Source organism: Elephantulus edwardii, unplaced genomic scaffold (assembly GCF_000299155.1).
Source record: "Elephantulus edwardii isolate Elephantulus edwardi_28Jun2011 unplaced genomic scaffold, EleEdw1.0 scaffold00275, whole genome shotgun sequence".
In the NCBI taxonomy this organism is placed as follows: Eukaryota; Metazoa; Chordata; class Mammalia; order Macroscelidea; family Macroscelididae; genus Elephantulus; species Elephantulus edwardii.
In genome coordinates, this window is record NW_006400025.1 from 3,305,911 (window position 1) to 3,322,438 (window position 16,528).

Sequence of the window (16,528 nt, forward strand, 5' to 3'; positions counted from 1 at the left end):
TTACGTGCATAATTTCACCTAACCTTCACAAAGTCTCTGTGAGGTAAGTAATGTTATTATCCCCATTTTATAGATAAGCAAACTGAAGTACAGGAGGTTACATAAGCAGCCCAAGTTCAACTAGTTAGCAACAGGCATGGGCTGGACAGGGCCTGATTGCCAAATCCTGATTCTGTTGGGTCTAGTGACCATGAGGGATTTGATGCAGGTTTGGGGCAGGTCATGTGCTTAACAGGGTCAAAGATCATTGAGAGGCAAAGGGGGAATGCAGGCTGAGGAAAAAACTATTAGCTTTAGTGACTGAGGGTTATTGTTGGCTCCTGGGATGGTATCTGAGGCAGTGGTGGAGTAGCAGCTTGGTTCCAAGACAAAGAGAGAGAGGTAGTGGACAGAGACCCTATATCCTGCGAGCTTATCATAGAGGTGTGGGGCTTAGCTACAGGAAGTAACAGGACTCAGTTCTAGCCTACAGTTTTCTCTTTCCTTGTAACTGTGATATCTGAAAATGTGTATGAGGCAAGAGGGTAGGATGTAGGCCCAAAGACCCCAGATGTGCCCTTGAGGGAGAGTGGTCCAAGGCAAGCAGGAGAGAAGGAGTAGTCTGGGGTTCAAGGGGGTCATGAAGAGACTTGGAGTGGGATAGTGTGAGCTGCTAGCTAAATCAGAAGCAACACAGTATAAAGAGAGGTTGGAGACAAACACCCTGAGAGAGGTTCAGTGGTGAGGAGCAGTTGTAGAGTGCTCATCAGGCCAGTCAGGAAATGTGGAAACACCTTGAGTGGACACCAGGCTGGGGGTGGGGGCCCAGGAGGATAGAGGAGGGAGAAGCAAGAGGAGTGTGGCACGCTACCTTGTCTCTATCATCTTCAGGCTGTTCCCAGGCTCCAGTCTATAGTTCTTCCCCCTTCCCTTCTCCGCATTCTTATATTTAAACAGTTGGTGAGATCCCCCCAACTCAGAAAGATCCCTTGCATAACAGGATTAGAGCACTGTTATCCACTGCTTGGTAGTCAGAGGCAGACTGATCATCTGGCACTTCCTCCTTGCTCCAACTTGATCTGGAAGCTGCTCTAAAATCTTTTCAACATCAGAGCAACAAGCAAGTCTCCACTGACAGACAGGTGGGGGCTGCCCTTAAGGAACCTGCATCTCCTGGTTGGGCACAAAGCTTTGACTGCTGAACCACTTCTTCCCCTAAATACATTTTGATTTACAGATGGTGCAGTGTTTCCATGCCATATTCTGGCTCTTCCAATTGGCTTTACTCACTCGAGATATTTCACCTTCATGAAGTAAAACTTTCAGACTGTCTTGCCAGCTGTAAGCACCATTCCTCAGCTTGACAGCCACATGGCACCTTCACTAAAAAGCCAGAATCTTTGCCTGCTGTCAGTTAAATATGATTGGCCTCATCCCACACCTTTCCAATCTTGTCTCACTGCCATTGCCTCTACCCTCCAGTTCAGATCCTTTCCACTCCCTATGCACACTCCTCAATTTCTTCATACTCTGGAAGAATCTGAATCCTCACACAAAGGCTCCAGGATCTGGCCTGAGCAGTTTTTAAATCTTCAGTGTTGTCTAGCAAACAGTCAATGTGAATGCCATCAAGAGAAAGCTGGGACAAGCAGGGCCATGAACAATGGGAAGCAGCACATCAAGGTATCACCATGGGGCCACAGCAGGCCAAAGGCCCTGGAGGCTGAGCTGCTCTGCAGCCGTAGTCACCAAAGACACCTTGAACCACTTACAGAGCTCAGCTCATTACTAAGAGCTTGTGCTCATCATGTTCTCAAAGAAATGGAACAACCCATTATATAGATGACAAGGTAGACAGTGGAACAACCCATTATATAGATGGCAAGGTAGACGGTGTGGAGACAAAGTGATATGGGCCTACGTTGGTCTCGTGTGTCTTATGCCTTGGGATTGTGGTATTTGGCAAAGAGTCTTGAATATGTATGAGATTATAAAAGAATCATCATTTTCGTGTTGGAAAGAGTGCAGCCAGAACGCCCCTGAGAAGTGAGAATGGTGAGACTTTATCTCATGTGCTTTGAGCAGCATACCAGAAGGGCCCAGTCCCTGCGGCACAACATCATGCCTGCAGAAGGTCAGAGGAAAAGAGGACAGTTTCACTTCCTAAACAGCATGCCTCTGTGAACTTCAATAAATGGTGGCTGGGGAAGGGCTTCAGGTCTTTTGTTCATAGGGTCACTATGTGTCGTGCTCGCCTCAATCAACAACAACTCAGCTTATGGTGTCTGCCGCAATGGGCTCAAGCACTGGGAAAATGAACGGTGCACATCAGCCATTTCGTTCTGTTGCAGACAGGGTCCCTGTTAATCATAGCTGACTTGATGACATCTAATAACAATAACATCGTGGCATTAGGACTAGGACATCACTTAGCTTTTATTTTCGTGGGTTACTAGAGGCTTCCTGTGGGGAGTTCTAGGTTGTCCCCTCCTGAGGCTCTAGAAATATCTTTTCCCTTCTCCATCTGCAGAAAGATCATCTGTTTGGAATACACGCCTCTAGATGGTGGGAGTTCTGGACAGGACACTGCAGGTTTGGGGATGCAAAGGCCTTGGTTCTTGAGATGACACAGGTGCAGAAAGGAACATCCTGTCCTTTCAATGAGACCAGCTCAGAACAGACCTAGGCTGCTAGTAGCTAGTAATATGCAACACTGTCCCCCAGCGGCCACATGTTATAACTGCAGCTCAGCAACCTCCTTACAACCTTCCAAGATGGAAGTGGAGAGGTCCATGAGGAACAGGAACGGATGAGGCCAGGCAGCAAGTGAAATAAAGGCTTTGTGTGCCCAAGCCAAAGAGCGAGTGAACTCCACATAAGCAAAGGATCATCGTGCAGCAAACATACACAGATAATGCACAAAAGACTCTTGAATTCTAATGTTTGAAATACATGTCCAGTGAGGTTATCCTGTATCCTAGCCAAACCCTGAACATCTGATGCTAAGTATTCACCTCAGTAAAATGAGACAATAAGACTTTTGATTCTCACTCCCACTCTACATCAGAATGGCCCCAAGAGCTTTAGGAATATGCATCTATCCCAGGTCCACACTGGTGGAATGAGGATTATGAGCAGTGTTTTCAGGCTGCTTCTCCAGTGGATGAAATGCGCCTCTGACAAGCATCGGGGAGGCTGGACTGCTGACTCCTAATTCATTCTGGAATCCCGCAGGACTGGCCCATTAGAAGTGCTCAGCATGTATTTAAGAAATGAATGAACGAATAAACTGTGTGAATGGATGGGTAAAGTGCACCCCCCCAAGCACTGAGTTATGAGCCTGAGTCCTTTATGCATGCGCATACACATACAGAGAACACACATGCACACAAAGTGCTCCACTCACATGCACACAGGCAAAGCGGGAAGCAGCCCACCCCTCCAGGTGGACCTGCTCACCCACAAATGCCCAGCGTTCCCCACTACACACACACACACACACACATGCACGTTTTGGTTTGTTGGTCTGTATATACTGTACACCCATTGGGTGCAGAGTCCACCCAGAGACTCTCAAAGTCCAGGGCCAGTATCCAGCTGAGGGACTGGTAACAAGCTTTGGAAAGGTGGAAGCAGCAGGCCCCTCCCCAAGCTGGAAGGCTGGGGAGCAGGGCATCAGCCAACAGGTAGCCAGTGAGCAGTCAGCTCTCACACTTGACTGAACAGAGACAATGGTGGCTGCTCCTTCCAGCCCAGCCTCCTTCCCACAGCATAGCCTCCAGCCAGCCAGTCCTTGAGTCTCCAGGAACCTCCCCCAGAGAACAGGCCCAGCTGGGAGATGGCCAGAAGGCATCACCCTCAGATTCCTCTGGGGAGGGCAGCTGAGCCCCCTATGAGCCTGCTGGGGGTGGGCAAGGGGCTATGGCCCTACAGGCATGGAGCTATCAGGAGAATGATGTGGGGTATGGCAAGGAGGATACAGACTGACCACAGGGGCATCACCAACCTGATCGGGGCCTCATCTGGCCTCTGAGGCCTCCACCCCACCACCCCTCACTAATCTCAGCTGTGGCTCCAGCCTGGAAAGACCCTCCCACCAACTGTTACCACCTTTCACCACCTTCCCTACGGGTATGAACCTGGAGAATCTCCTAGCCTGCTAGTAGAAACAAGGGACCATTGTTCCTGTGGCTCTCCACCTAGCTCTGAAGCACTACCACCCCTTCGGCCCTCAGCTCTGTTCTGCTGATTGGCAACTGGGCTAGCAATTGGGCAAGAGAGGCAAGCACTTATCTGGCTGAGTTCATGATGATTGTAAAGGGAAAGCAGCCAGAAGGAGACTAAGACATAGAGACTCAGAGTCTGCCTCCTGAGCCTGGAAGGGTGTTGAAACCTCTGGCCCTGTCCAAAAATACTGCACGGCCTCTAGCATAATGCGCTGGCTGGTGTCTGCTGGGAGTTAACTCACTTGTAGCCTCTCCTAACAGGGCATCTCATTCCTGAACAAAGTCCCCCTGCAGGATTGACTTCTGAGGGGCCTTTGCTGCCCTTGCACTTTCCCAGAAGCCCAGGGATCCACCTGTGTTCTGATTCTCAAATGAGGGCTGCTCTTTTCCAGCTCCAGGAAGAGGACACTCTGGAGGCTGCCCAGGAAGGGAAGCTGGAGGATGAGATAAGAAGACCCTGGGAAGTGAAGCCAAACCCTCCACATCCCCTGGAGTGGTCACAACCCTGCCAGGCTGCGAGACTCTGGGAAAGGTGGTCCCACAGTACTGGGAGTGCTCTAATGGGTGAAGGAATGAAGACCCCAGATGATAAAAGGACATGGGTTTCCTCTTCAGGCCATGACATCTCTGAGACAGGGCTCCCCTGAGTTTCTAACTCCTCCCAGGACCCAGGACAGTGTCTAAGAGGTGGGCCAGCTGTGCGGCTGGCTTCACAGCTGATTGCGGTTCCGCTTGGGGATGATCTTCCGGTAGGTCCTGCGCTCGGAGATGTTGCGCTTCACCTTGGCCGTGGTGGGGGCCTCATCCTGGTGCAGGGATGGGCTCGAGTGGGACTTCTTTAGGCTGGGCTTGGGCTCCCGGCTGTATTCAGCTTCCTTCCGCAGCTGATCCTCCCAGGGGTCCAGGTCCTCAGTGGGACAGTGCAGGCGGGCGACCAACAGCAGCACGTAAGTCTCATAGCGGATTTTCTGCAACACAGCAGCCCTATCCCGTCAGGCCCTCCTGTCTCAGCAGGAAGGGGGCTGGAATCGTGGGCTCACATACATGAAACTGTGGGGATAAAAAAAGCCCTCTGCACAGGGTTGGTCAAACAAGAGGGCTCTGGTATGCACAAGGACAACCTGTTACAACATCGCAGCTTTCTGTATATTATTATAGTAACATATTTCAGCTCAGTTCTGCTCTAATGACCATACTGTGTGGTGCTGAACTAATCAATGATTTCATCATGCTCAGATCCAATCAGTACTCTTGGCACCAACATGACTGTTGGACATCAGGAAATGTATTACATTGGGTAAATCTGCTGTCAAGGATTTCTCCAAAATACTGAAGAACAACAATGTCAGTGCGAAGACTAAAGTGTGTTTGATTCAGGCCATGCTCTTTTTAACTGTTTGCTACACATCTGAGAGCTAACATATTATGTCTCCGAGACCCCAAAGATCTGTAGCCCACTACACCTACAATCTGTGCAGCACTAGACACAAAGAGCTCTCAGATATACTGCACTCTAAATCTGAACAGTATTTTAATAAACAGCATTTGTAGCAGTTGATATCTGTTTAAAACTGCTAAGGCATCTGAGAGAAAGGTGGGCAATCTCCTCTCATGTGATTTGCAGCCTCTGACAAGCCTCTGGCTTGTGTCAGTTCTGTCCTGACTGCAATGACAGGGTTTTTGAAGGCATATGGGCTGCTTTGAGTCCCAGTGACAAAACAGACTTGAGGTACAATCTCCAGTCTGCAAAGTGCTTTCCCATTGTCCAACCCACTGGATCCTCACTGCCCTCCCGTGAGGCTGGCTGGAGCATCAATCACTGTCTCTGTCATATCAATAAGAAAAATGAGGTGTAGGTAGAGTCACAGGCTTGCTAAAGGTCACATCTGGTCAATGACATGGAAAAGCTGGAATTCTGAGGGCAGATCCTGTCCTTTGGGCTACACCATACCTCTGATAAGTGGTTTGCTCATACGCATGTATCCAACCAAGAACCTAAAGGAATAAGCAAAGAGCTTTAAGGCAGATGTGAAGGAGGGAGAGTGGCCACAAGAGGGCCCAGTGAGCAGAGCTACCCAGTCTCTATTATGGCCTCTGCACCACACTTTAACTACCCCTCCTGCCAGCAGGCCCCATGCTACAGCACAGAATTCCTGGAACTCCTGAAACAAGCACTCAGTTAGAGAGTTACTTAATGCACACTGACATGGGGCTAAAACAGAACTCAGAAAAAAAAAAAACAAAAAAAAACAGAACTCAGGTATGATGTGGAAGGGGTAGGGGATAAAATGTGCTGGCACCAGTCACAGTGCTGCCAGACCCTTAGATGGTCATTCCTTAGTTAGGACCACGAGGCACATACTTCATCGGAGCAGCATGTAAATTTACCAGGTTTGGAAGAGTGTAGGTAGTAATTGAGAGTGTACGTGTACTGGACAAGTTTTGTAATCTCTCTGTGCCTCAGTTTCCTCATCTGTAAAATGAGGACAGTAGTGTTATTAGAAAAGTAAATAAGATAAACCATGTAATTTGCCTAAATTGTTGCTATTTGCCTTCGAGTCAATTTTCAACCCCAAGTCACAGAATAGAACTGCTCCTTAGGGTGTCTGCGGTTGTAATCTTTACAGCAGTCAATGTCTGGGTCCTTCTGCCACCCAGCGACTAGTAGGTCCACCAACATTTTGGTTAACAACTGGCCCAAGCGCAAAACCAACTGCATCACCAAGTCCCATTGTGTCCATCCAACCCTACTGTCATGGCGTCAACTCCAACTCACACTGACCCAGAAGAGAAGAACCCCACAGAGTTTCCAAAGCTGGAAATTTTTACTGAACCTGATTGCTACATCTTCTACAGATAATGGGCTCAAACTGCTCACCTTTCAGCCAGCTGTAACCAGCTCAGTCCTGTAACCACTGAGCCACCAGTGCTCCTGGATATTACTGTCAGTGAATGGACTCACAGCTGACCCTCCAGCAGGTTCTCAGAGGCAGTAAATCTCACAGGAGGATATACCCCATCTTTCTCCCATAGAGCAGCTAGTGGGTTTGAACCCTACACTCTTGGGTCGGCAGCGTAATTCCTTACCACTAAGCCACCAGTGCTCCTTTGAATATTATTGGTACTGTTGTTGTTGTTGTGCCGTCGAGTCGCTTGCGACTCATAGCAACAGCCCTAAACTCTGCTCTGTCCTGTGCCAATCGCACTGCCTCTGACACACCCATCACAATTACCCCAGTCACTGAATCAATCCACCTCAGAGAGGGGCTTCCCCTCCTGAGCTGTCCCTCCACCCTCCCAAGCATGATGTTCCTCTCCAAGGACCGGTCCCTCCTTACAACATGTTCAAAGTATGTTAGACGGAGCCTCAGAATCTTTGCCTCCAAGGAGCCGCCGGTTTGGCCCTTTCCAGGATGAGTCTGTTTTCCTGGTAGTCCGTGGTACCCTTAATACTCTTATTGGTACTAGTATAATATAAAATGCAACGATTGTATCTAGAATGTGATTACCTGTAAAGGAATAATTCAGATCAACAATTTTTGGTTTTCAATTTAGCAGTCCAGTCAGAATCGACTCATAGCTGACCCTCCATTATGTTTCCAAGACAGTAAATAGCTGGGGAGGGAGTTGTCCATTCTTGCCGAGGAGTCACTGATTCGAATCACGGGAGGTTAACCTTTCTGTTATCTGCACAACTCCCAACAGACTAACCACCACTGCTCCTAAACAAACTTTTAGGATAAAAATGTTCTTCTTGTGTGCCACTGAGCAGGAACCAAACCACAGCTGATCCTCTGGCAGGTTTTCAGAGGTAGTAAATCCCATGGGAACAGCTGGTGGATTCGAAACTCATGCCTTTGCATTGTCAGACAACTCTACCACTTGGGATGAAACAGATGATAAAAATGTATCCACACAAGCTGCTGCTTAGTGCTTCGGGACAAAATGTGAATAGACTGAGTACACACAGGCACACACACACACACACACACACACACACACACACACACACACTCTCTCTCTCTCTCAGTATACTCCAATGCTCAGGTACAAACACGTGTGTGCACATATATGCAGACAAGTTCCACAGCTCCTGCAGCACACATTTTCACCTCATTGCGCAGAAAGAAGGCTGCAAGAACAGACGCAACCAAGAGAGGGCGGCAGAGAGTCCACCAACTGGGCAAGGGAGTGGAGGAAGGGAGGCGGCGAGCCTGGGGAGGAGGTGGGCCGGAGGCGGATCCAGGTGGGAGAAGGCAGGTCCAGAGGGTGGAGAGGGTGGGCCAGGGTGGGAGAGGGCGGGCACACGTGAAAGAAGATTGGCCCAGGCAGGAGAGGGCCCAGGCAGGAGAGGGCGGGCTCAGCTGGGAGGGCAGGTCCAAGAGGGAGAGGGCGGACTAAGGGGGGGCGGAGAGAGCAGGTGAGGGCGGGTCCAGGTGGGCAAGGGCGGGCCCAGGGACGTGGGGAGGGCGGACCCAAGCAGGAGAGGGCGGGCCCAGCTGGGCAAAGGCGGACCAAAGGGGGGTGGAGAGGGCAGGCGAGGGCGGGCCCAGGTGGGAGGGCGGGCCCAGGTGGGAGGGCGGGCCCGGCAAGGGGATGAAGAGGGAGGCCCAGGCGGGAGAGGGAGGGCCCAGGGGAGTGGAGAGGGCGGGCCCTGGTTGAGAGGGTGGACCCGGCCGGGAGGTAGAGAGGGAGGTCCATGCGGGAGAGGGCGGACCCATGGGGGGTGGAGCGGGAGGCCCAGGTGGAAGAGGGAGTGTCCAACGGGTGAGGGCGGGCCCAAGGGGGTGGAGAGGGAGGCCCTGGCGGGCGAGGGCGGGCCCAGATGGGCGAGGGCGGGACCCAGGAGAGAGAGGGAAGGCCTCAGGTGGAGAGGGTAGACCAAGAGGGCGGGAGAGGGCGGGCCAAGGCAGGAGAGGGCGGATCCAGAAGGGGGCGGGGCTGGCTCACCTCGTGCTCCAGATACTCTTTGCGTAGGCGGTACTCCTCCAGCTCGCGGCTGCGGCTCCTCCGCTCTGGCAAGTTTCTCTGCAGATCCAGCAGGTCGTCAGCAGTGGCGTCCAGGCAATTCTCGTGAGATCGATGCTGCTCCTCCTGGGGGCAGGAGGCGGCAGGAAGAGGTGCTGAGGGGCTGCGGGGCCGAACAGCCCATCTCGCCCCTCCCCTTCTCGGGCCAGGGGTTGCGTCAATGCCCTTGCTTCACCCTTCCAGCGAGCACATTCCCACCGCCCTCTCCAGGTCTGTACCAGGGAGCTCTGGGCCAGGCCCATCGGGAGGATGGGGCGCACGAATCGGCGTTGCGAGCCTACTGCGGCGGGAAAGGGGGGCGCAGAGTGCGTGGCGGCAGCCAAATTGATACGCGCGATCCAGGAGCTCATCTCTTTGGCAGTGCTGCGGACAGAGAAAGTTTTTGATGCCCAGGACCACAGAGCCCTTCTACCACCTACTCCCCTTTGACCCCTCCCCAGCCTCCTGTAAGGGACCGGGGTACAGGCCAGCTCACAATCACTCGTTGACTTTGTCGTTTCTTTCCTTTGTTCCAGAGGAAAATGAAGGCAGGCAATAGATTAAATGTAATAAACGGATGACTTAGTAGTGAGTTTCATGACTTAAAATGTTGTGTACCATCCAGTGGGAACTGCCTGATGGCTCCAGCGGGTTTGCACAAGCAGTAAATCTCACTGGAGGAGATAGCTCCTATGGAGCAGCTGGTGGATTCAAACCATGTGCCTTTGGTTTGGCAATTTAACTCCTTACCACTAAGCCACCAGGATGTTTAATCTGAGCTTAAAAGGAAAAGGTTTATCCACTGGCAAAGTATGCCAAGTGCATAAGAGAGGAAGGGGTGGAAATTCATGCCTCATACTTGTTATTCCTGCAGTGTGTTCAAGCTGCTAGAGAGCTTGGCTGCTAAGCAAACAGTTGGAGGCTTAAGTCCACCCAATTGTCCTTAAGAAGTAAATCTTGGCAATTCCCCATGGAACACAGTTCTACTGTGACGCATGGTCGGTCTGCCATACCTCAGTTGCCTGACCTGTCTGTTGATGCTGGAAGCTACCTGTATTTCAGATGTCAGAAGGATCACACAGGGACAGAGAAAAAAAGGATAGAATCTCTGTAGGAAGAAGTGCAGCCTTAGATGTGAGAATGCTCCTTAGAAATGAAAATGGCACATGTTATCAGTAGGGGTCAGCCCCTGGTTGGCAGGTTTTAGTTGAGCTTCCAAGCTGAGAGCAAAGACTTGGTGATGTTCTGAGAAAACTAGCTGCGAAAACTATATGAAGAGCAGCAAAACACTATCTGATAGAAGATGACACTGTCAGGTTCAAAGGAACTTTACTTAAAGGAAAACTTTGGGACCTTCTTTTGCTGATGCATGACTCAAAGGAGAAACAGCTACAAGCAGCCAGTAGTGACTAGAGCATGGAATTTGCAAAGGATCTAGGGAAATTGGAAGTTGTAAAATGAAATGGAATTCTTGAAGATCCGCATCGGAGGCATTTTTGTTGTTAGGTTCCATCGAGTCCCCTGCTACTCACAGTGACCCTATGTACTAAACCCTGCTCTATCCCTTGCCAATCTTATTGTCTCCGACACGTCTATCCCCATTACCCCAGTGACTGAATCAATCCATCTCATTGAGGGTCTTCAGAGAACTAAAATAGACTAGTATTGACCATTTAAAATTAGATGATCATATGCTCTACTATGCCAGGAAGGACAGTCAAAAGAAACATTTCACGATCTATCCTGAAGCATGATGCTGAATCTAACCTAAAAAGGAGGCCAAATAATAAGACAACTATTGATGTTTACACAATAGCCACTATTGCCAAACATAAAGAAATTGAAGATTTTTATAAATTTGTACAGTCTGAAATAGATCAAATACACAATCAAGATGTAGTAAAGTTACTGAAACAAAGGCTGTAAAAAAAAAGTATCAGTAGCAACAGGGTTGCTATGAGTCGCAGGCAACTCGACGGCACATAACAACACCAACAACTGGAAAATATGGTTCTGATGATAGAAATGATGCTGCCAATCAAATAACAGAATTTTGCTTGGCCAACACCTTATTTATTACAAATACTTCTTTCTAACAACTTACACAGCAACTATACATATAGTTATATGTATGTATATAGTTATGTGCCAATATAATACATATGCTGCATTAAAAAACAAGGAACTCATGCAATATTATTCAAAATGGTTGACTCTGGAGAACATTATGCTGAGTGAAATATCCCAGTCACAAAAGGACAAATATTACATGATGCCACTGTTGTAGAATGGGACTGTCCTTGGGGTTGGGGAGAGACTGAGTAAGATGGGTTCAATAATGTATACTGCACTGAAACAGAGGAGGGAGAAAACTGTTTAAAAGAGATATATAACTAGGTATTTCTGTCATCACAGGAGACTAGAGCGAGGGCTACATGGTGGAGGGGACCTGGGGGAGGGTTTGTAAAACAATGAAAGAATCTTTTCTTTTACTTTTCCATAATTTTTGACTCATGTACTTATAACTTGTTAGTCAAATTTGTGTCTTCTAGGTTGCAACACCCCCATGATACATCTTCAAGGATATGAACATGTACGGCCAAGCACAATCAATAAGAGTGCATCTAAATTCCAAAATCAATCTCCATAATAGTCTATGTGTTTCCTACTGCCAAAGGGGCCCTTTAGAGTAGTGAGAGAAGATCTTCACCCTGAAACCCACAGCGTCCCTTTTCAGCAGGAAGTAGCTAAGAGAATACGCCATCCCCTTTTCCTTATGACTCAGGGTGAAGTTTCTCTCAGGGAGGAGTGATAGAGAATGGCAAAGGACACACTGACAAAGAAGATTAATCAGAACTGGCTTTGACAAGCACTGTGGCATTTGGACAAGAACAAACTGGGAGGAGGGTAGAGAGAATAGTGCAACAATGAGTGAATGGAAACCCAAAATCTCTGTAAATATTTATGAAAATTAATAAAATATAGAAAAAAAAGATTAAAAAAAAAAGAAATCAAATAAACTACATCTATGGAAAGAAATTATAAATGAGCTCAATATGACCAAAGGTGGACCATCAATTGCTAATATCTAAGTTCAAATTGAAGTTGAAGAAAATTATAATGAAAGAGAGCCAAAGTACAACCTTGAGTATATCTCACTTAAATTTAGAGACCATCTCAAGAACTGAGTTGATTCACTGAACACTACAGACTGAATACCAGGTAAGTTGTGGATCAGTTTGATACATGAAGATGCATGATGAAGCAAAAGGTCATTAAGGATAGGCTGGAAAGAAAAGAGGGAAATTGACGTTAGAAGAGACTCTGAAACTTGCTCTTGGATGTAATTCAAGTCAATGGAAAAAATAATGATGAAGTAAAAGAGCTGAATAGAAGATTTCAAAGGCTGTTCAAGAAGACAAATTATTACAATGAAATGTGTAAAAACTTAGGAAATCAAAAGGGAAGAATACATATGGCATTTCTTAAGCTGAAAGAACTGAGAAAAAATTCGAGCCTCAAGTTGCAGTACAGAAGTATTCTATGGAGAGAGCTTTCCGGATAGGCAACGTGAGCTGGCACGAGGAGTCGCAGGTTCACGACGTGGCTTCGTGGACGCTACAGCTGCCAAGATGAGCGGCCGAAATAGGGGCAGGAAAACCCCTCACACCAAAACCCGAGGCCGAGGTCATGCCAGAGCCGGAGCCCGCTCTGCCCACCATGCCGCGGCGTGCCCGCCGGCCCCTCCGCAGTGCCCACGGCTTCGCCAGGACACCCCAGCAGCACAGGTGCAGGCCGGTGCGGGTGTGGGTGGCCTGGGAACCTCCGCGCCCGCGACACCCCTGGGCCCCGGGGAGGAGGGAGCCTTCGGGCTGCCCCTCGATTGTGGCCTCGAGCCCCTGGCCCTGGTGGCGGGCAGGTGGTCCGCCCGTCGAAGGCCGCAGCGCTCATGGAGCGCCTGGGAAGAGACACTCCCGTCGTGAGAACCGTGGGAGGTGTGGCACGGCCGAGATCGGGGCCTCGTGGTGCGAACCGGCTTGGCGTCGTGAGGAAGAAGGGCCCGGGAACAGGTGGCGCCGCCGCAGGGAGGGGCTCCCAGGTGAACACTGTTGGGAAGGCGAAGAAAGAGTGTGAGCGTGCAGCTGTCTCGCGGGAGAGGTGAAGAAGGAGGAGCACAGTGCCGGGCCAGGGCCCGAGGCCATCGCTGCCAGTGAGGACAGTCTGCAGATCGTCCAGCTCAAGCTGGACTCCATGAACGCTCAGGCCGACCGGTCCCACCTTCGCCTGGCGTGCAAGTTCGGGCGGCTTCGCCTGCAGCACATGGAGCGCAGGAACCGCCTCATCCAGGGCATCCCCGGCTTCTGGGCTCGAGCCCTCCAGAACCACCCCCAGCTCTCAGCCTTTCTGAGCAGCCAAGATAAGGAGCTCCTCACCTACTTGAACAACTTGGAGGTGGAAGAGCTTGGCCTCGCCAGGTTGGGCTACAGGATCAGGTTCTACTTTGGGCTCAACCCTTATTTTCAGAATAGGATGCTTATGAACGAATACGGCTGTGGCGCCTCGGGTCAAGTCGTGTCCCGTTCTACTCTGATCCAGTGGCTCCCAGGCCATGATCTCCAGGCCCTGACCCAGCGCCACGGCCGTAGCTTCTTGGGGTGGTTTTCCAACCACATTACCATTCAGTCTGACAAAATTGTTGCGATCATCAATGAGGAACTGTGGCCTAACCCCCTGCAGTACTACTGTATGAATGAAGGGGCCGGTGGAGAGAAAGGAAAGCAGGTCAGGCAAGATCCAGCAAAGCAACAGGTGGAATCCGGTGAGATTAAACCACCTAAATAATCTTCCCTACCTTCCCTTCGACCTCTGCCTGGAGGCTACTCATCCCTTGGCCATCTGCCTTCTGTTAATGCTGACCTCGTGCATCGTATCCCCTTGGGATTTTCACTGCCTCCAGCTCCGTGATCATACAGTCTTTATGATCATGTTCTTTTTCCTCCCTGTGGCCTTCATGCTTTTTTACATTAGTGTCACAGGTGATGTGATCTCATGAATTCTGTTTATATGCTAAGCACATGGTGCTTTCTATGTGTGCTGCCTAGCGCTCTAAATCACCAGGACCCTGTACTTGACTCTGACCTTTTCCACTTGTCTTAACATGAACATTCACAAGTCTGCCTCCAGCATGACCAGTACAACCACAAGTCCTGCTACATCAAGCCTAATGACTTGCTGGCCGTGGTGTGCATGCTGTACATGTTTGGCATCTTCCCTGTTGCTGCCCATAAAATCAGTGCACACTGATCATCAGCCACAATTGAGAGCTCCAAGACTCTGGGACACCTGTTATGCTGCCACATACTGAATTTCAGGCTTTGGCCAGAAAGCCCTACTACCTGCCCTCCTGGAAATAGCAGGATGGGACCTTGGCAATTGGGCATGGATGAAGTTAAGAGTGAGGAACAATATGCCATGTGTTCGGCACCTTTATGCCTCTTGTGATTCTCTGGCCCTTTGTACTGGTGGACTTCCACTGAGGTCTGGGCCATGTTGTATCAGTATCAAGCCACTGAACTTTGTTTGGTTTACAATAATCCCCTGTGGACTTCTTGTCAAGACGGACTTAAAAGAACTACTTTTGGATCCAGGCCCCCTGCCAATGCAGGAGATACACCTACCTGCTCGATCTTTACAGAAATCTTACTGGCTGCCAGACAGGTGGGCTGGTATGTATGTACATGTGCTCACTGTCCTAGTGTGTGTCTACAGGTGTGGCCTAGTGTGTGTGGAAGATGAATGCTGTATGGTGCTTACTTCACCTCCAAATAGAAATCTTAACCACTTCGCCCATTTTTTCTTAATGAGAAGCATGTCTGCTTTTTTCAAAAATTTAACAATTTTGGGTTTTTAAAAAATTATGGACATTTTCAGACATTGTCAAAAGTGTGCCCTTCAGCTAGCTCATCACTTATCAGTTGTGATCAGTCTTGTTTCTTCTCTGTCACCCTCTCCTCAGTGGATTGATTTTCACCAGTCCAAGACAGTGTCTATTCGGTTGTGAAGATGGGAGATTGGGACTCTCTTCTTGGTGATGATAATTTAGGGTGGATTATTATCATCACATCAGGCCTACTGATTTGCTTTTAATGTTAATGGAACGAAGTTTTGAAGACAGGCTGTAGAAGGCAAAGTCTTGAGCATGAACAGTCTCAGAAAGAGATAGAGATGATTTCTGCCATCTGCATCCACAAAGGAAGAGAGAAAGAAACTGCTCTGCTCTGAGACTCTGTAAAGACTGGTATGAGAAGATGCTCTGTTGAGACCCCTCACCAGAATACCCACATCCCCCCACCTGCAGTGTGATTTGGAGATTCATGTAACTGTTGGATTGTTTATCACCTTGTCCTAGTCTCTGTTTCTGTTAGTACAACTATCTGGGCAGTGTTATCTGAAAATTGTTGCTGCATTCTGTGCAAATAACCTCCCAGAAGTTATCAGTAACTGGTTGTCTTACTCAGTAATTTGACACCCTGGTAATAATGTGATTATTTCTGTATTCTTAAACAGCATTAAAACTTGGAAGTTTAAAAAAAAAAAAGAAGTATTCTATGGGCAAGACATAGAAAGACACAGGAAAAATCAAAGGAAGATGGAAGGAATACGATCAATGTACCAAAAAGAACTGGTCAAGTTCAGTCATTTCAGTAAGTGGCATATGATAAAGGACAAACAGTACTGAAGGAAGAAGTCCAAACAGCACTGAAAAACCAAAAAACCAAACTCACAGTTATCAAGTTGATTACAAGTCACAGTGATGCTACAGGAAAAAGAATTGCCTTTGGGGTTTGTTTCCAAATCTTCTGATTTAGAAAATTCTATTATGATCTTGCAAAATTCTGTGAAATTCTATAAATTCACACAGAAGAGACTACCTCAGCTTTCTTTCATGGAGTAACTGGTAGACTTGAACTATCAACCTTCTGGTTAGCTGGAAACAATCCACTAGTAAGAGACAAGTTTCAAGGAATTGACAGAATACCAACTGTAATGTTTCAACAGATACAATGCTAGGAACACTCATATGGCAAGAAATTTGCAAGACAACAGAAAGTGATCTTTATAATTCCAAATAAGTAATTCAACATAATGAAGGAATTATAGAACAATATCATTATTAGCACACACTAGTAATTTTTTTTTTTACTATTGTTAATTTATTTGAAAGATAATCAAATACAATACAGGGATGATGCTCACAAAGAGCTGTGTAAACATTATATAAATCTGCGACATTCTACAGAAGAGGTACAGTTATA

General features: G+C 48.4%; 1 protein-coding gene and 1 pseudogene across 1 annotated transcript in view; one reads left to right on the forward strand and one right to left on the reverse strand.

Moving 5' to 3' along the window:
* Positions 1-4,915: 4,915 nt before the first annotated feature.
* Positions 4,916-16,528, reverse strand: part of PSD4 (pleckstrin and Sec7 domain containing 4) — a 42,032-nt gene continuing 30,419 nt past the window's right edge. Inside the window, 3 exon segments of the mRNA XM_006900191.1 lie at positions 4,916-5,173; positions 9,156-9,299; positions 9,452-9,596. Of these exon segments, the coding sequence (XP_006900253.1) occupies positions 4,916-5,173; positions 9,156-9,299; positions 9,452-9,596 (547 nt within the window).
* On the forward strand, positions 12,809-14,516 carry LOC102876030 (annotated as a pseudogene).